The 20,205-nt window shown below is 39.8% G+C and overlaps 2 protein-coding genes across 2 annotated transcripts; both read right to left on the bottom strand.

Annotated features, from left to right (window-relative positions):
- Positions 1 to 536: 536 nt before the first annotated feature.
- Positions 537 to 11,867, bottom strand: tlr21 (toll-like receptor 21). The gene is made up of 2 exons (XM_088326749.1): positions 11,790 to 11,867; positions 537 to 3,682 (listed from the first exon to the last, which is right to left on the bottom strand). The coding sequence occupies exon 2, from the start codon at positions 3,644 to 3,646 to the stop codon at positions 701 to 703; it is 2,946 nt and encodes a 981-aa protein (XP_088182875.1). The 5' UTR covers positions 3,647 to 3,682; positions 11,790 to 11,867; the 3' UTR covers positions 537 to 700.
- Positions 11,868 to 14,928: 3,061 nt separating this feature from the next.
- Positions 14,929 to 20,205, bottom strand: cnfn (cornifelin). Its single transcript, XM_088327995.1, has 3 exons — positions 20,094 to 20,205; positions 19,892 to 20,028; positions 14,929 to 15,214 (listed from the first exon to the last, which is right to left on the bottom strand). The coding sequence occupies exons 1-3, from the start codon at positions 20,203 to 20,205 to the stop codon at positions 15,125 to 15,127; spliced, it is 339 nt and encodes a 112-aa protein (XP_088184121.1). The 3' UTR covers positions 14,929 to 15,124.

Here is a 20,205-nt window from a genome sequence, read left to right as displayed (position 1 = left end):
AAATTTATAATAAACTTAATTTTAAAGTGTTGTTCTGTTATATATTCTGTTTATCAATCCTTAATGCTTTGCAACAATGTTTTTTTTTTTTTTTGCGATCAGTCGTCTTATTGTGTTTCAATTTGTGAAAAACGGGGCAGGCAACTTTTCACAGTTGTCTGCCCGGGTTTCCGGTAAATTTTTGTCACATTTTTCAGACACTGGTTGCAGCTCAAGTTGAGTCAAACCCAAGGCAAATAAAATATTTTTTTTTCCCCTACATATATATTTATTTAAGATGTTATTTAATCTTATGCATGCATTTTACATAGGAATAGTACTAACTATATACTATTTTGTTATTTTAATGTTTTTAACTGAGGTACAAGGGGTTGAAAACACATTAGCTTAGTCGCACCCGCCACATTATGGAATTGTCAGTGTGATTCCCTCTGTATTGTATCTCATAAAGTCATCGGACCTTTGTCTAGGAAAGATTGATTACAATAAAAAGTTCATTTTAAGCCTTTAATTTTACAATTTCAAATTGTTTACTGTTCCAAAGTGTATTAATCATCAAAATACCAATATCAAGGATTTTTATCAGCCGTTATGAGCTTTTTTCCCCAGATTTTATTATTATTTTTAATGAGCTAAAATTAGCTGATATCCCAAGTTTGAATTGGAGAAAACACAATGTAATTTTATTATTTTATGAAACTTAATACAGGTAGTGATTTCCATCCGCTATGAGGGTCTCAGTATCTGAATCTCCCATATCATCATCTTCTGGAGTATTCTGAGTTTTGTCATCGGCCTCTGACTCCAGTTTGCTTCGCGCCTTTACTGCGCGGCGCAATTGATTCCAGAAAAGCTCCTGGGCCAGTTCGGGGTTTATGCAATCTAAAGACGGCCACTGCAAGTACGTCTTCTTCAGCATCACCTTCCTCATGCGGTGATAGGACGACATTTGACGCTCTGAGACAGACTCTAGAAAAACAAGCACGAGAACATCGCGGTGCTCGTCGAAGAGCCGGTAACTCGCCAGCTGGATCTCCAGGGAGCACCATTCACTTTGGAGGAAATTGCTGCTCACCACACAGATGGTCTTGCGACTGCTGTAGACAGCTGCCACAATGTTATCCACGATGTCCCGTCCGGGCTCAAAGTCACGGTGATGTAGGCAAAGTTTCAAAGACGACCCATTCCCCTCCAGGTTGGGCAGCAGTTTTACCATGACCCACTCTTCGTCATTGGAGTTGTAGGACACAAATGCGTCATACTTACAATTTTCCTCCTCATCTCGGAACTTGCGCCAACGTTCGCCCAACCAGGAACGAAAAACGTAGTAGCCGTACCTAATTTTCCAGTAGAGTTTGACATAAAGCAACGGAAAGGCCGTCATCAGAGTAACAAGGGCAGCAGTACTGAAGAAGAGATATTTTCCCAGGTCAACATAACAGACTTTGGTGTCAAAGTTATGGAAGCCGTGCTTGTCGCCTTCCTGGCACGGCAGGTCATAGACATGCACCACTTGGACGTTCTTGTTGCGTATGGTCCAGTTCTGGAGCAAGCTGTTCCGACAAGTGCAGCTGAGAGGAAGATTGCGAATGTCCAAGTATCTCAAATTGGACAGATTATTCAACAGGTCCACATCAAGACTTTGCATCCCATTGTGGTTGAGCTGCAATGACTGCAACCCGACCAGATCACCAAACACCTCTTTGGAAAAATTCTGGATGCCGGCGTTTTCTAAAGTCAGTTTGGTCAAATTGCCAAGATTTTTAAAAATGCCCCGTTGTAGTGGTATGTTCACGTCGCAACATTTGTCCAAGGTGAGGAACGTTAGGCCTGTGAGGTCATCAAAGGCATCGGCAGAAATGTATGCAATCTGATTGTTGGTAAGGTAAAGTGAAGTGAGATTGCGAAGTCCGCTGAAAAACTTGCGTGGCAAGAGGTTGAGGCCGTATGACCGCTGGCCACCCATCTTCAAGTCCTTGAGGCTGCTTAAGTTAACAAAAGGCGAGCCGACATCGAATTTGGTGAAGTGGAGAAAGTTATTTTCTAAATCCAGAACTGTTAGCTTACGGCTGAAGTGGTTGTGAAGGCATACATCTATCTGCTTCAAATTGTTTCCATCCAGGTATAACTTGGAGAGACTTTGCAGTCCCGCTAGGCCCAAAGGTTGTATATGGGCGATCTTGTTCCCTCCGAGGTCCAGCGTTGTGAGATTGGAGAGCCGGTGGAAAGTCTTGTTGAAAAGGACTGAGATGCGATTGTTGCGCATGTTTAAAGTTTGCAGCGATATCAGATCCTCAAAGGTCTCCACATAAACATCGGTGAGAAGGTTGTTGTCCAGGCGTAGCGTCTTGAGCTTGGTCAGCCCCTTAAGAGCATTTCGAGCCAGAAAAGCGATAGTGTTGATGTTTAAATTGAGGGTGACAACATTCGGTGTGTGATGGAAAGCATAGCTGTCTACTATGAGGACACGGTTGTAGCGAAAACTGAGCTCCTTCATTTTGTAGAAAGGCCACTGCACATGCTTGCACGGGACGAAGATGGTCAGCAAGTTGTGTTCCAATGCAATACTTTTTAAATAACGGTTGTTGCCAAGAAAGCCAAGGCAATTGGGATTGGTCTTGTTTGGGGGGCTTCTAATGGGATTTCTTGATAGGTCCAGCGATGTAGTGATTGTTGGGCAATGGGACAGCGTGTCCTTTTGTAGGTGCCTGATACCATTGCTGCTGAGACGCAGCGTGTCGATACTTTTCACTTTTTGCTTCAGCAGCTTGCAAAGCTCTAGCAGCATTGAATCGCTCTTCACCCCCGTGCCCGTGAAATCAATGTGGCCAACGTCGATGTTGCTAACGTTCAAAAACTTCATCAAGTTGACTGCGGTCCTTTGTAACTTCAGGTAATTGGTTCTTGACAGATCCACATCGAGAAAAGCTTCCGCTGTCAGACGGTTATTTTCTGACAAATCCAAAACTTTGATGTGGCAGAGAAAGAGACGATGGCATCCCAACATGGACAGGTTATTTTGGCACAAGTACAGATTGGTGAGGGATCTGGGTAACAGAATTTGGTTGTGGTGCAAAGAGGTTAATCGATTATTGCAAAGGTTCAGTTTCTGTAATTTTCCCAACCCGGACACGTTATCGACAATCCCTGAGAAATTTGTCAGGAAGTTCTTCTGCAGCGTTAAATTGATCAGATTGGGCGTGCCTGAGAAAATTCCTACCGGTAGCTGCTTGAGTTGATTGCCCCTCAAAGAGAGGTAGGTAAGATTGTGCAAGCTTGCAAACACCGAACGAGGAAGCCGGGAGATGTAATTGAAGGACAAGTTGAGAGACTGCAGTTGAACAAGGCCATAGAAAGCAAAAGGGTTAACGCTTCTCAGATTGTAGCCTAAACCGAGCACCTGAAGAGTCTGAAAACCAACGAAGCTTTTGTCGTTGATAGACCGGATGGATTTGGAGGAGATGGCCAGACTTGTGACGTTCTTCGGGAGGTCGGCTATCATAGCGGAGATGTTTGTTTCCTTGAGGCTGTTGCATTTGAAGCTGCCATTATTGGAGTTCCTCTCTTCAATGCAGTTCTTAAAAGTATACGCTGCTGACGCCACCAACATCAGCTTAATCAGCAATAGCTGAAAGGCGAGTGCCATGCCTTTTTCTTTTACACGAGCCTCATGAAGAAAAATCTGAGAGCGGAGACAGAAGAACATGCGTCACAAGAATCGTACTTAGAAGAACCTCAGGTCACAAAACCTAGTTTGTTCAGACCCTGTTCTTGTATTCAAATCTTGCAAAAACCCAAGATTGCAAAAGACTGTGCCAAAACCTTAACTCCATTCATTGGGTATGGTTAAATACAAGGAATAATCAGATTGAAAACGGAATTCTGCCAATCGTCTCGATTATGTAAAGCCATGTAAATGCGTACATAATTTGATTAAGGTCTTAGTCTGACTGAAAGCAATCTGATTGTGATAGTTAGGGCAGTCCTTTAATTTTCCAATTACTCATGTGTATGCATTTGAGTAATCTGATTGCTTGTTTCCCTCATCCTGGGATAGTTCGATGCTGCATTTTGTAAGGGTTATTGTTCTATCTTCTTTATTCATTATCCATTATCTGTTATCGGTCAGTTCATAATACGCTACAAAGCCTAGGAGCCGGGACTCTTACTCTCAGCCAAAAGGCCAAGCTACAAATGATACGCGCTCAAAAGTTTGACACAAAGATCTGACACTTTTTTTCGATAGAAATGACATCAGACAACATTTTAAAGTACAAGTACAAGTAGAAATATTTGTGTAAGCTTTGTAATGTATTTTTGTAGGGAGTCCTTCGTCAGTTCCATTTCCCTCAAAAAGGCACTGCCACTTAATCTACCTGTAACTTGATGTTCTTCAAAAAACGCATTATTCAAAATGTTGTTGTTGGATTATTTAAAGGAACACCTATTTGGCACAAACTACAATGGGAGGACAATGGTGTTCCTACAAATATTACCCTAATTCCTTATTTCTGTACTTACAATAATCATGTCAAACAAGTATTTGAAACCCCAAAAATACAAAAGTATGAGTAGAACTATTTTGGCAAGCTTTGGTATGTTTTTTTGATGGTAGTTTCTTTGAGTTAAAATATTTCCCATCTGCTTGAATGGTTTATCTTCTTTAAAAAAAAAATGCAATAGGTTCCTGCTAGTTGTAAAAACACTAGCATTTTCTCGTTCTTGGATAAACTATGCGGATGCCATTTTCGGGAATTTGGCTCATTTACTAAAATAATGTCTTTGGTTTAAATTTGTGTAATCTTTTCATGTTTATTGTATTGAAATTATTTTTTTGTTGACTGATGTAAAGTCATGCAGTTAGCGTTTTTCACAAATGGCTTTATTTATTTTATTTTTTTTAATTAATAGACAAAACTGTTCAACATAACAGGCAATTGTACATGGTTTTGTTTTTCTCCGTGTTGCAAATAAAAAGTCGACAATAAAAACTTCAATGTTCATAAAGAAGCAACCCCCCCAAACAAGCTTCTGAAATAAAATAATAATAATAATAATAATAACAAACAAACTACGTGCCTGCTTGATCCGTTTCCAGCTTCACTGGTGAAGGATCTGTTTGGGATCTTAGGACCATCAGTTTTAAATATTATTAATATATCGCTATCCTCGGGTATTGTTCCTGTAGCCTTCAAGTCTGCCATCATTAAACCCACGCTTAAGCGACCTAACATTGACCCAGAAAGCCTAGGTAATTATAGGCCAGTGTCAAATCTGCCATTTTTTGCGAAATTACTTGAAAAGGTCGTTGCACAGCAGCTAAATGACTTAATGTCAGAAAATAACCTTTTGAAACTGTCCAGTCAGCATTTAGGGCAAATCACTCTACTGAGACAGCCCTGGCTAAAGTAACCAATGATCTCCTTTTAACAATAGATTCCGGTGCCTCATCAATGTTACTGCTGCTGGATCTCAGCGCTGCTTTTGATACGGTCGACCACAACATATTATTGGTTCGTCTAGAACGCATTGGTATCTCAGGAACTGTACTCTCGTGGTTTAGGTCCTACCTGTCAGACAGGATGCAATGTGTTAACTATGGGAATCTGACCTCTAAACAATTTAATGTCCCCTGTGGTGTTCCTCAAGGCTCTCTACTTGCCCCCCTTCTTTTTAGTATTTATATGATCCCGCTTGGTGACATTATCCGCAAGTATAATATTAGTTTCCATTGCTATGCAGATAACACTCAACTGTATGTGCCACTGGAAAAAAATGGACATTTAAGTTGTAGAAATCTGGAGGCTTGCCTTACTGAGATTCAAAGATGGATGTCAAATAATTTTTTATGCCTTAACCCAGAAAAAAACTGAAATGTTGATTATTGGTCCAGCTCACTGTCGTCAGTTGCTTTCAAACACTACCCTGAACCTAGACAAATGTAATATCACCCATAGTGACTCGGTCAAAAATCTAGGTGTTATATTTGATCCTAATCTGTCATTTCAGTTACACGTGAAAAATATTACTAGAATAGTTCTCTACCACCTCCGTAATATTGCGAAGATTCGTTCGATGCTGTCCCATCAGATGCAGAGATTTTAATTCATGCGTTTATTACTTCTCGGCTTGATTACTGTAATGTATTGCTTTCTGGTCTCCCGATGTCTAGCATTAAAAGTTTGCAGCTGGTTCAGAATGCGGCAGCTAGACTTTTGACTAAGACCAAAAAGTTTGAGCATATTACTCCTGTATTGGCCAACTTGCACTGGCTCCCAGTCCACTTAAGATGTGACTTTAAGGTTCTCTTATTAACATATAAATGTTTGCATGGGCTTGCACCCTCTTATCTCTCCGATTTGATTTCCCCCTATGTTCCTGCACGGAGTCTGCGCTCGGAAAATGCCGGTCTACTTGTGACTCCGAGAGCCAAGAAGTCTGCAGGCTCGAGAGCGTTCTCCACCCGGGCCCCTGTGTTATGGAACACCCTCCCTCTGGAGATAAGATCTGCAACCTCAACGGAAGTTTCTAAATCGAGGCTTAAGACACACTTCTATTCCAAAGCATATGATTGATGCCCACGTCATATTCTGTTTTGTCCTGTCTTTTTCCGACGCCTGCCTGGCTGATACGAAGGAGAAGGATGATTTGGGATGGGTCAGCGGACCAGCGTCTGACCTGCAGCATGTCAACCCCTGCACTTACCAGCTGGCAGAGACGGGAGGCAGCGTCGTGGCCGTCATGGACTTTCTGGACTGATTTGCAGACTGGGGGCGTCGTTGATGTCATGCACTTTACGGACATTTTCAACATTGCACCTAATGTTTACTATTATGTGTACAGTAAGGCTAATTGTAATTCACCCTGGTCAATCCTGGAAGGGGGATTACCACATGTGAGGTCCTTTCTCAAGGTTTCTCTTTTCTCCTCACACTGAGATTTTTGAGTTGTTCCTTGCCCGCATGCTGGTTTAAGATCAGGTAATTGTGTAATTTTGTAATTGTAATCCTGTGCAGTCCTTTGAGACATTTTTGTGATTAAGGGCTATATAAATAAATGTGACTTGACTTAATAATTAGGGAAAATAATAATAATAAATTAAATAAAAAGGAAATATCTTAAATTGCTACTAAACATAACTTAATACCATTACTGCTTGCATTTTGTTCAGCCAGTATAACTGAATGTTTTGGAACCCCAGCTTTGGACCATTATAAGAAAGTATTATGGTGGTGGGAGAGGTGGCTGCTCAACGCATTATAGAGTTAGCAGTCACCAGACCCTGACATCCAGGTATATCATCCTGTTCCAAAATAGTAGAGAAAAGGCTCCCAATGAGTATAGAATGTACTGCCACATCCTCTGAGATGAAATTTGACTTTTTCCAATTTGGGGAAAATAAGTATATCATGCAGCCGTGTTTTAAAGGGAGTTGGTTCTGAGGACAACCACAAAAGTAGTATCTTCTTTCAGGCTATCAAAGAATCCAAGCCTGAGTTTTCGAAAGATCATCAGGGGACCTGCCAAAGTGGGGTATCTGTAACTATTGATTAATTTGTTCTCCTAAAATATCAGAAATGCATCCAGAAAATAATCTCCAATATGTAATCAGTTAATAAGGTCATGACAAAAGCATACGAGTTAATTGACAAGGAGTTTTGAGAGCACCTGTTGCCATATTTATGACCGTGCTCCACCCACGATCACCTGCTGAAATTTCGCGTCCTACCCATGTGTAACCACGCCCTGGCCGCGGCCAGAGCACGTCCTTCCGCGTCATTTCCGCGTCATTACCTCGTGTGCCGCCCGCGGTTAACACGTGGTCTAAAGTTTTGAGCAGCGCAAAACTTTTTCGCGCGGCCAATCGCGTGTGAATTTCCGACCGTGTGTAAAGCACTGCTGTATCTCGTCTATATGGCGATCTCAAAGCGTCCAACATCGTCTGCTTCGCGGGCAGAAATTTCTGGCCGTGATTCAGCCCCGATACGCCCGTGAAAGGCTTGGTGACCGGGCCCCAAAGTTTTGAGCAGCGCAAAACTTTTTCACGCTGCCAACCGCGTGTGAATTTTCGACCGTGTGTAAAGCACTGCTGTATCTCGTCTGTATGGCGATCTCAAAGCGTCCAACAGCGTCTGCTTCATAGGCAGAAATTTCTGGCCGTGATTCAGACGCAAACGGCTGTGTGACCGGGCCCAAAGGTGTGAGCGATGCAGAGCAAGAATCAGCCTCCACCCGAACCCACCTATAGTTGGTTCACGATGCCAGGAACCAGAGTGTTATTTTATGTGTATTAACAGGCCAATAGTAACTGAGAAAATTAAGAAGACCCAGCCCAACCACTGACCTGTTTCATTGTAATTACGTTTTGCCAGCCCTGGCTTGTTTGCCAGCTTAGACAAATGTTAAAACAATGCTACGAATCAAAGCGAAAAAGGATTTTGGAAGAAATACTGGGAGTCATTGGAATACATATTAGTACCTGGGTAACACATTGGATTTTATGGTCTGTACTAGAGGTAAGATCTTGTCAGGCGTTTAATTAAGCTGGGCCGGGCTTCTCACTCGATGTTTTTTTTTTCTTCTTGGAGGACACACAGCATGCACTTACTTTTACCAAAGTAGTTATTTGGATGACTACTTTTTACTTTTACTTGATTGATTTTAGTCTAAAGTCACCGTATTCACATAAGCCTCCACGAGAGTGGAGAAGAAGACGTTCTGCCTCTGAGGTCAAAAGGAGATCAAGTTCTGTTTTGAGTTTAAACCTATCTTTATATAGAGCAGAATAATTGGTGGTAGATGGTACAACGTCCAGTTTACCTATAGCTTCCTCCAGTTCACTTTGACGGATTCTACGCTGCTTGTTTAGATTTGATGAATGTGAGGCAACTCTTCCTCTAGCATAAAACTTCAGAGTTTCCCAAAATGACAAACTCTCGTCACTTTTTTTGGTCTCACGGAATAACGTAATTGATTCCGTTACGCATTCATAGTCATTCTTATCAGCCAGTAAATCAGGGTCAAAGCGGCAGGTTTTATACTCTTAGGTTTAAGGTCAAAACGTAACCCTAAAATTACTGTAGAATGATTCAATATTGTGATGGGACGGCATGGAGTAGAACAACGGAGGAAATCTATTTAAAAAAATGATCGGTAGGAATGTGAAAAATAGGAGTACTGTCAAGCCAAGAGTTTAAAGAACCTCCATGGGTCGACAAAACCATATTGTTCCATGTCCAAGAGGGTCTGAGCTGTTTTGGATGTGGATACGGAACAAGCGCTAGAGCTATCCAATGACGGATTTAAGACACAATTCATGTCGCCTGCTATTTTCAAAAGATGAGAATTCAGGTTTGGAATGTCATATAAAAATGCTGTCATCAAATTATGATCGTCACAATTCAAAGCGTAGACTGAAACCAGTATTAATGGTTTCTGATATAGTGTGCTCATCACAATAACAAATCATCCCTCAGGGTCTACAATCGTTTTTATGATAGTAAAATGAATATTCTCCCAGAGTGATATGGCTACCCCTCTTGTTTTCACTTTGAATGTTGAATGGATAGTTTACCCAATCCAGGGCCTACTAAATCTTTTATGGCCAGAGATTTTTACATGCGTATCCTGGAGGAACCTTATATCGATATTAAGGTTCTTCATATACGTCAGGATCTCATTCTGCTGCCGTGTTTAAGGAGAATTCTCACCAACCGTCCATCGGCCAGACCCCGTCACTTAGATCAGAAATGTCATTAGACAAGACTGAACCAGGTCTAGACTGAAAAGAAGTGAGCTTTTAGACAACATGTAGCTTTTCCAATAGATTTAAAAGTCACTAATTTCCATAATGAAAACAACAAACCCAAAAATGAATACATTATTCGATAAATACAAAAGTCCAGCGGCCCATAACAGTCCATCCATAGTCTTACCGGGCGAAGTCAAAACTTGAAATGTCGCCGGTGAGCCAACTTCAGTTTGAAAAAAGAGCAAATGGCTTTATTTTGAAATACAATTTATTTGTAATATATTGTGGGGCTTTAAAACACTTCTACTCAAAATGTTGAGGAAACATATTTTTCATAAAATACACAAACAAAAGCAGTTGTGAAAATGTTCATTTCCTGTTTTACATGCTGGCAAGTGTCCAACTTGATTTATTGTGTTCTCATTTCCCTTCATTCCCTATGACAGACATAAAATAAGGATTAATAGTGACTAATGGAGCCTGTGGGCCAGATGATAGTTTTGCCCCCCCCTAAAATGAAAGCTTAATGTTAGCGCAGGTTTGATGAGATGCTATCTCCGCGCTTAAAAGTTAGGTGGGGGCTCAAAATTGAGGACCATATACTCACGCTAACATTTGATATCGATGAACGTCTCCCCCTCGACATGATTAAATAGCCCAGGAGCTTTAATTTATTTTAGCTCGGGGCTGCATGGTAAAAAAAAAAACACTCTCACAGGGGCCATACTAGGAGAGAGAGAGAGAGAGAGAGAGAGAGAGAGAGAGAGAGTGAGAGAGAACAAAAGATGGAGAAGGAGAGAGAAAATTAAGAAATAATGAATGCAAGAAAGAATGTATGCAAGAGAGAAAAAGATGGTGAAAGAGAGAGTAACAGAGTAATAAAGACAAAGAAAGGAAAAAAGATGAAGAGTAACAGGGAGACAGAAAGAGAAAAGGGGAATAGAGAAAGAGAGAAATTAAGAGAAAGAGACAGAGAGAGATGAAAAAGACAAAAAAAGAAAATGAGAGGTCCAACTATAGAAGATAGGAAAACTGGAGGGAGAAAAGGAGAAGAAAACACAGAGAAAGAAAAAATAAGGAAACAAATAGAGAAGTAGTGAAATAAGGGAGAGCGAAAGAATGGGAAAGAGAGAAGAAAATACTGTTCCAGTTGCTCTGGGAGTGGTGTTTGGCTTTGGCAAAATCAAGTGGACATATTTTAAACTAAAGTTCTTTTTGTCTATTGCGTTTCTCTAAATTTTGTTTCGCAGGCTGGATTAAAACCCATGGCGGCCCCAATTTGGCCCGCGGGCCACATATTTAACATGCATGGCACGTTTGACACTTGATAGACTATAAGTTTAAACAGATTAGTCAATACAATAAATCAGCAATCAAATCGTGTAATATTTTATTCATTTTGGAACGCAATTCGAGTGGAGGCCGGAAGGAGATTGTCTCTGCTGTTGAACTGAAGCTTAAAGGAGAGTGGATTCACCTGACACGTAACTTTTGGTGAGTTTTTGAATTGAAGCTTAAAGGACAGAAGATGCCTTTGCACAAAACTTTTGGCCAGTTTATTTCTTTTGAATTAAGGGGGCACGGGGAACGGGAAGGAGATCCTCACCGCTGTTGAACTGAAGATAAAGGACAGTGGGTTCAACTTGTATACTTGATTTGATTATTCTTATTTCATGTGGAAAAAATATTGGCTTACAGTGGAATTCTTTCTTTTTAGAAAACTTGATGCTGCCCACTAGTAAATTGAATTTGTGATCCCTGCTTTGGAGTAACTATTAACCACTAATATGTGTATATCTTCTAGATAGGAAATGGAAATGGAATAGGTTCCTACAAAAATAAAGATCTTAGCATTATTTAACTTCTCTTTTTACATAAACAATCACTTGCAATCTAGAAACAATTGCAACGTGCGTGCTTCAACCACAATCTCCCAGACACTACAGGGGTTTGCATGAACTTCATGTGCAGAAATTCTACAATAAAAATAGAAAAATAATAGTTTTTGAAGAATAAAATAAATTATTTTATTTCTTACCCTATCCAAAGGAAATGCTCCCAGTCGCCCTCTCAGTTTCAAGTTGGTCGGAAAGAGGAAGGCGCCGCTTTTGCTTGTGTGCTTTGCTGACGTCAAATAAAACATTTAAAAAAAAATAGCAAGAAAGAGATGTTTCTCAGTCCTTCTTTGTGGTGTTTTCTTTGACACAACAACAAATTATTTTGCGTGTTCAAAAAAAGAATACAATTTAAACTTGTGCGTAAAGAGAGTTACATCTCTAAGACGCCTATCTGCTATTGAACGATATGATGTAAAACTGGTGTGATATTGGTTAGCATCATGAAGATGCCTATATGCTATTGGTCAAACTCCTTCCCACAATGCCTCTATCTCTTCATTTAGTTTAGAATCTCGGGTGCTTCATAAACACTTCACAAGTCTGTGATATAAAACAGTTTTTTTTACAATATTATTCTCTATGGGTCCAAGGCTTGCAGTGATGCTAAAGGGAGAAGCAAAAACATGCCAATTGTGGCAAAGAGCTCACAATTATCAAAAAATATCAAAACAGCAAACACATCACTACAGGGTTTTAGAGCCAATTAGCATAGGTTTCTATACAGCAAGTTCACTTTGCGATTCCAACCCAATACCAGATTTTTGCCGTATTCTGAGGGTCTACTGTATTCATGATTTGGCAACACATAAACAAGTTGGGTTAGTGTAATATTTATTAAATGCATACAAAATAAATGAGTCTAAATGCATCAAGGACAACAACATAAAAATGATATATCAAGTGGATCTTTTGTCACGTTGAAAGATACAAAACCTCAAAGTTAGCATGTCTTTCTCATCAGAATGAGTGATACAATGGACTTTTATGATTTATGACTTCACCTGTCATATTCATGCTCTTGAGGCATGATACTGTAATCATGACATTCCTAGAATTCTTTTGGGAATTAAGATTGATTTATAACACCGGCGTGCCCTATATACTAAAAAGGTAGCATTAGGATGACAGCTTGATGTCTTGAATCTTTTTAAATTGTTAAAGGAATTTAAGGATTTTCAGGAATGTAATAGCTATCGTCGCAAATTGTTTTTGGTTCCATTAAATTTCTTTATATATTTCATGAAAATGATAACTATAGCGTGAATCCTATTTTCATAACTCATTAGCATAAATGTTATATGAGAGAGTCATAAATCATTCATAAAGGAATTTCACAAAAGTAATAACTGTGGCCAAAATGAATGCTTTCTTTAGACGTTAAGATAAATATGATAGGCTGGTATCATACATAACTTTTAACTCTTAAACAATATCAAGAATGTAAATCTATAGTAATCAATCATATTTTCGAAACCCAACATGAATATGACCGTTTGGTGTCTTATATCATTCAAAATTCATGAACAAATTTCAGTTATACCTTCAGTCATGAACCCTATTTTCACAACCCGTTAGCCTAAATACTTCAGCTGGGTGTCTTAAATCTTTTGTAATTCAGAAAGGAATATCAGGAATAAAATAGCTATTCATAACTCATATTTTATTGTCTCATTAGCATAAATAATGTAGATTTTTGTCTTAAATCATTCACAAATATTAAAGACATATCAGGAATGTAAAAACAAGTCATAATTCATATTTCATAACCCTCCAGCATAAGAATTATATACGTGTGTTTTAAATAATTGATAAAGGAATTTAAGTACTGTAAGAACTGCAGTCATAAATCACATTTTCATTTCTGAAATTCAACGATTTCCTTAGGAATTTTAAGAATTTAAAAACTAGTCAAAAAACACATTTTCATCAATCTTTAATATAAGTATGATAATTCATAGTCTATTAAGGAATTTTGAGGAATTGAGAAAGTCCTGTTGCCTGATGACTAAAAGGGATTACAAAATTGGAGTGGTGGTTCTACCCACAATTATACAGATGCTGTTTGTCATGTAATTGATGTTGAAAATGTCAGGAAAAAATGTTAAAACGTCATATCGTCAAAATTGTGAATATGCTTGATGGCTGTTGAGATTGTCGTGTTTGTTTTGCTGCTGTTGGTGTCGGTGGATTTGTTCAGGCCAAAGACAATCGACTTTGGCCTGGACGGATCTATTGACACTAACAAAGATGTTATATAATGAAATTGTGAATATGCTTGATTGCTATTAAGATTTTCGAGAAGGGTTGTTCAAACCTCACATTGTGTTTGCTGTTAAAAACGTCATATTGAAATATAATATTGTGAATGTGCTTAATTGCTGTTGAGATTGTCATGATTGTTTTCTGTTATTAGTGTCAATAAATTTGTTCAAACCAAAAAATATTCCATGCACCATGGATCTTGAGAAATCAATTCTTAAGGTAAACAGTTTGACCTCATATGGCCTAGAACTGTGATGTCACCGGACAACATAGAGGAATCAAAACAATGAAAGAATTGAAAAACAGACGGCGATTGTACTAATCAGCAAATGCATCGTGCTTATTTTTGCTTGGAGAAATGTGTTTCCTGTGTTGCGTTCTTTGATCATCAAAAGCTGCTTGGGGTGAATTTACCTGCCGTCATGTACAGTGTACGTTTCTGTTTTGCCTTTGCCTCCTTTTAGGTATGTGATTGTGACTTTTTCTTTTGTGTATTTCGCAGTGTGTCTTGAAATTAGTTTTATATTAGACCCGCTAGCATCCGGCTAGCTGGATAACCTTCCATGCCCTTTGTTTTGTTTCCCCAACTGGGTCTGTGTTTGTTGCAGTATTTTTTTGTTGTTGTTAGGTCCAGTGCATCTTCGCTGCTTACCACATGTTTTTGGTTGGCACCGATCGGTCCCAGTTAGCCAATATCTCGGCTGGTTTAGCCCCTGTTAGCACTGTGTGTGTTAGTTTTGCCAGTTCAGGCCATTTTGGCTGCTCACCATTTCTTGTTGCATTGTTACACAACGTCAAGTAATTCTCTACAAAAACGACCACTTTGCTTGAAACACTCAAAACCTTTTTGACTAGTTCACATATAAACCAACAGGGTGTGTTTGCTAGTTTGCTGGTATGCTTCACATGACATCAGAGCCCAGGAAGTCAAGATGAGACAGACTGTCTTCCATATATACTGTATATATATATATAGATGGATAGATATATTTATTTAAAAGCATGTACTATTTTTTTAACATTTTGTATTTTTTAGAATTTATTAACAGGTTTGGCTTTTGTTTGTGTTTGTGTGGCCAAAACGAGGCACTCTGAAGTTGATTTCATTCCCAAAAAATAAATATGATGAGGAAAAGTGTTGACTCGTTTTTAAGCAATAAATCAGTGTTCCTTTAAAATGTGGTGGATATTCATTTCTCATTTGAAGACTTTTTCATCCTCTCATCTTTTGCTCTCGTGCCATTTGGCACAGTCCACACTGCATCAAGCAGGCCATGACGCACCAATCTTTACACACCGAGCCCTGTGGGGGGAATTTGAACAATCAGTATAGAAAATATCACAGTAGTATCATTTCTTCGTTACGGCATCTAGTAATAGATTAGATCAGGTTAGGGTGCCCCCACCTTATGATGTTTTGAGCACTATACAACCGCATCAACAAATTATTCCGCGTGGCCAAAAACATTGAGACTTAAATGACAGTGGATGCACCTTGTACGTAACTTTCAGTGACCACTGTTGAACTGAAGCTTAAAGGACATCTAAACTTTGTGGTGTTATTGGTCTGTTATTGGTGGATGTTATATAAAGTGCTCGTCTGCTATCCGCTTGCGTCGAGGCATGTAAATGCCAAAATACTATGACTGAATTCCCTCCCACAATGCCTTTCTCTCTTTTCATTCAGTTCAGAATGTTTTTTGCTTTGTAAAGTTTGATTGTGCTGCATCTATGTAAGGCTTGCAGTGATGCTAAAGGGGGAAGCAAAAGCATGATAGCCCTCTATAGAGGGTCGGAAAAATATCTGCATGAGGAGCAATTCAGCGTTCTCGTACTCTATGCTTGAGACAGCGCTATCATAACTGTATTTAGCTAAGCTTTGTATGTAGATATAAACATGCCCATCCATTCGGACTGGCTAAACGAGGGTTGTACAGTGCCGTGAAAAAGTATTTGCCTCCTTCCTGGTTTCTGTGTTTTTTGCCTAATTATCACTCACAAAGGTTTCAGATCCTCATACCCGTTTGAAAATCACACAGAGACAACCCAAGGAAAGACAAAACACATTTTTGAAATGTTGATTCCAGTTATTAAGGAACGAAAACAAAAATCAAAACCTATCTGTCCCTATGTGAAAAAGTAATTGCCCCCCTGAACCTCATAATCATTTCTGCCATCTTTGGCAGCGGTAAGAGAAATCAAATGTTGACGATTATTAGTCATGAGTCTTGGGGAGAAATTTTGGCCCGCTCTTCTTTGCAAATTTGTTTTAAATCTGACATATTTGAGGGTTTTGCAGCATTAACTGCCATATGAGGTCACATCACTGCATCTAAATTAGATTTAAATACAAAAACCTTCATTTTGATTTTTTGAGCCATTCAGAGGTTTACTTGCTGGTGTGTTTCAGATATTTCTGCTGCTGAATGATCAAAGAGCGCTTGTGTTTAAGAGCACAAACTGATGGCTGGATGATTTTTGGGTAAACACCAGAATTCAATATTCCATCAACAACAGTAAGTTGTTCTGGTCCTGAGGCAGCAAAGCTGTCGAGACTATCACACTGCCACAATCATGTTTTACTGCTGCACACCTTCCAAAAAGTTCAATTTTTGGCTCATCCATCCAAATAATGTTTATCAAAAACTCTAAGCATTATCGAGATGCTTTATGGCAAATGGAGTCTTTGTGTTATTTTGTGACAGCGGTGGTGTTTGACTGGGAACTCTCCCATTGGTGCCATTTTTGGCCAGTGTCTTTTTTATAGTGGAGTCATCAACACTGACCTTAACAGAAGCCAAAAAGGCCAGCAGTTCCTTGGATGCTTTTCTAGGTTCTTTGGTAACATCCTGGATGAGCCATCGTCGCACTCTTGGAGTAATATTAGTTGGTCGAACACTACTGGGAAGGTTTGCCACTGTTCCTAGTTTATTTTTCCATTTGTGGATAATGGCTCTGACAGTGGTCCGCTAAAGGTTTTCAGTTTTGGAAATGGCTTTGCAACTTTTTCCGGACTGATAGTATTGAATCACTTTTATTTTCCCTATGGAATTTCTCGGGATCGTGGCATGCCAAATGTGTTCTTGAGATTTGGTAAACTTCTTCACTTTGGCTAACAGATTCAATTTAAGTGGTTTGTTGATTAAACAAAGGTGGTGGCAATTAATTTCGAGTGTGGCCTGTGGAATTATACTCGGCTTTAACAAAACTGTGGTTGGTCACAGTTGCTTTGTGATTTAACGAGTGGGAAAACTACCTTTTCACACAAGACCACGCATTTTGTATTTCGTTGGGTTGGGATTAAAACTGATTTGAAGAGCTGACAACTTTGTGAGAGAAAACTATGCATATTTGGGAAGGGGGCATTTACTTTTTTGTAACAATATCAATGAGGAAGAATTCTTAAACTGTCAGAAAAAGATCCTAATTCATTATCGGAGCCGATAAAACAGTACAAAAAATACAGTATTCTCTCACAAACTTGTGAAAAGTTTACTATGCACCCGAGATTCTGAACTGAATGAAGAGACAGAGAGGCATTGTGGGAAGGAGTACGGCCAATAGTATATAGGCATTTTCTTGACGCAAACCAATTGCATACGAGCATTTTATATCACTTTGACCAAAGGCTGACAGGTAATGCAGTAACGCACCATAAAGTAACGACAGTTGAATACCAAATGTTATTGAATACACGTTACGGTACTCATCGGCGAGAAGAGTAATTGTGTTCCTTTGTAACGCATTAGTCCTGACGATTTCTGGGAGTCTACTGTATAAAAAAAAAATCACACTATGCAGGCTATTATTTTTTTATACAAATGAAAACAGATTAAGTGTATTACGTTAGTTTCTAGTGTCAATCTGGAATATCAGGATGTTATCTGTAATCCGTATCTGTATGGACAAACGGTTACTGTGCATCCTTAGCGATAAGGATTCTCCCTATGACTTTGTTATGCACTCTACAACTGGGCTACCCAACCTTTGTGCCACTAACCAGTCTAAGGCCCAATGATAACATTAGTGATAATAACAATGATAATAATAACAGAGAAGGCTTAATCCACATTGTAATTACTAGTCCACTATGAATATATGTGACATGGGAAAAGGCATCAGCTTTTATCTCAAAAAACTCTTTAGTGTATCTGATGATGAATTGGACTTTGAAGGACATTGAATAAATACGATGTAAAGTTTATTTTGGTATAGGGTACATAGTTTATGTCGTCTACAAATTACATCATGGCCCCTCATATTCAACAACGTGGCCAGTGAGTAAAAATAGTTGATGATGAGATCAAATGGAACACTTTTTCCCATTTCATCTACATCCTTAGTGGAGTAATGGTTAAATTTTGACACTTTCACTGATCTGTGTTAAATTCCTGTTGCATACATTGTTGTGCAAATATGCTCTGAGATATTTTACGTCTGATCAATCATTGCTCAAATGCAATAATAGACAACTGTAAAATCATGTGTATAATGGCCACCCAAACTTTAAGTTATTTTTTGGATTAAAAAAAAGTGCATTATTGACTATTTACACGTGACATAACGCCGCATTCCTCGGAAGTATGTGCCCCATGACGGACGGCAAAAGCACCTGAGCGCACGTCAGTTGAATAGGCAGTTGAGTTCAAACAGATATCAATAACTACGACAGAAGACAATGGTGATTTCTTGCTGTGTGGAGGGCTGTGTGAACCAGCAGTGTTCTAAGCCCAATTTGGCATGTATTTATTATTCATTATGTTAAGTAGATATGAGTGCTGTGCCTACTTTCCACTCCCTTGCGGAATCTCACTCCCCATCACGTGAAAGCGCACTCTGTGTTTCTTAAGCCTCTCAGTGCTGCGCTTCTGACGGAACCTGTGTCGCGATCGTAGTCTGTATAATGTGTTCATTAAGGAATATTGATAGGTATTGAAGGGGGAGTGAGATTCTTCAGGGGAGTGGAAATTAGGCGCAACAACGAGCAACACTCAATGTAACTACAAATAAGTTAGCTATTGCTACTGTAACTTAAATAAAAATAATAAACAATTTTGAGCAGCTTTCAGTTATAGTCGATTTGAGATTTGATGGCAGCCTGATAAAACATGTTAGCATACACCGCTAACGTAAGTTTCTTACCTCTGCCGTTATGAGGTACCTCCCGTTTCAGCGCAGCAACGCGTAGCGGTAACCCTTTTATAAGCTTTTCGATTAGCCCAGGAATATGACGATACTCCTTTTACAATACTGTATAGTGGTATGGATCGTGTGGACTTAAGTCAGGCAGACTGGACAGTTTAGTTAGATCTGTGAATAAATAAGAAAGAAGAAGGTATGGGAAGGTACCTAGCCCTGCTGTCCTAGGTTTCTCTAAATACCGCTCTTTGTGGTTTCCGGCAAGGTGAGGCACCTCATCCGACAGCAACAATATTCGTTTGACCCGTCATTGCCAATGGCGTTGAATTGTGTAGCTTATTTTGTCTTTGTTTACTGGCCTCACCCTCAGGGTGTACTGTTTACTACGATTTACTGCCGTCCGTCATGGCGTCGTCACGTCTGGTCTGCATTTATATAGCGCTTTTCAAGTCAATGAAAACCTCCCAAATGCTTTACAAAGTGCTTCAAACTTACCCATTTCACACACACTCACATACCAATAGCAGGCAACTACCTGCTCCAACTATCTGCTCATTAGGGGCATTTGGGATTCAGTGTCTTGCCAAGGACACTTCGACATACAACACAGCCGGCAATCAAACCTGCGACCTCTTGATCCAAAGACGAGCGCTTTACCTCTCGAGCCGTGACATCCTACTGCCACCCCATGTGTGCATAGGGGTCAATACATGAATAAATATGGTATAAGCAAAAAAATAAGGCAACTTTTCTTCTTTATGTGCAGCCTGGTACTAAACAACCCATAGGCCAGGACCGGTCCTCCGCCTGATGGTTGGGGACCACTGCCATACATCCTTACTTCAATGCGATACTTGTGGCGAATGCTGGTCCTCAAAGCCACAGAGGAACCCGGGAGAAAGGCCAGGCAGCAAGTCTCCCCATGGTCCTGGGCTACCTTGCACTCCAGGATGCACGGCAAGAAAGTCCCGCAAAGACCTGCCAAAACAAAAACACCGTGTGGCCAAACCATCGGGGGGCCACGGTCCTGTTTAAAGACTCACAGATGCCGCAATCGGAAAAGCAGTCCAGCGGGCCGGAACTCCAGTCGGTGGTCACGTACTGGTGGACCACCACTTGAGGCTGGGCGCTAATTACGCTGGGCTGGAAAGACAT

The sequence above is a fragment of the Urocampus carinirostris genome, chromosome 2, assembly GCF_059441175.1.
Source record: "Urocampus carinirostris isolate Australia breed hairy pipefish chromosome 2, RoL_Ucar_1.0, whole genome shotgun sequence".
Lineage (NCBI taxonomy): Eukaryota > Metazoa > Chordata > Actinopteri > Syngnathiformes > Syngnathidae > Urocampus > Urocampus carinirostris.
This window is presented reverse-complemented; position numbering and strand designations above follow the sequence as displayed.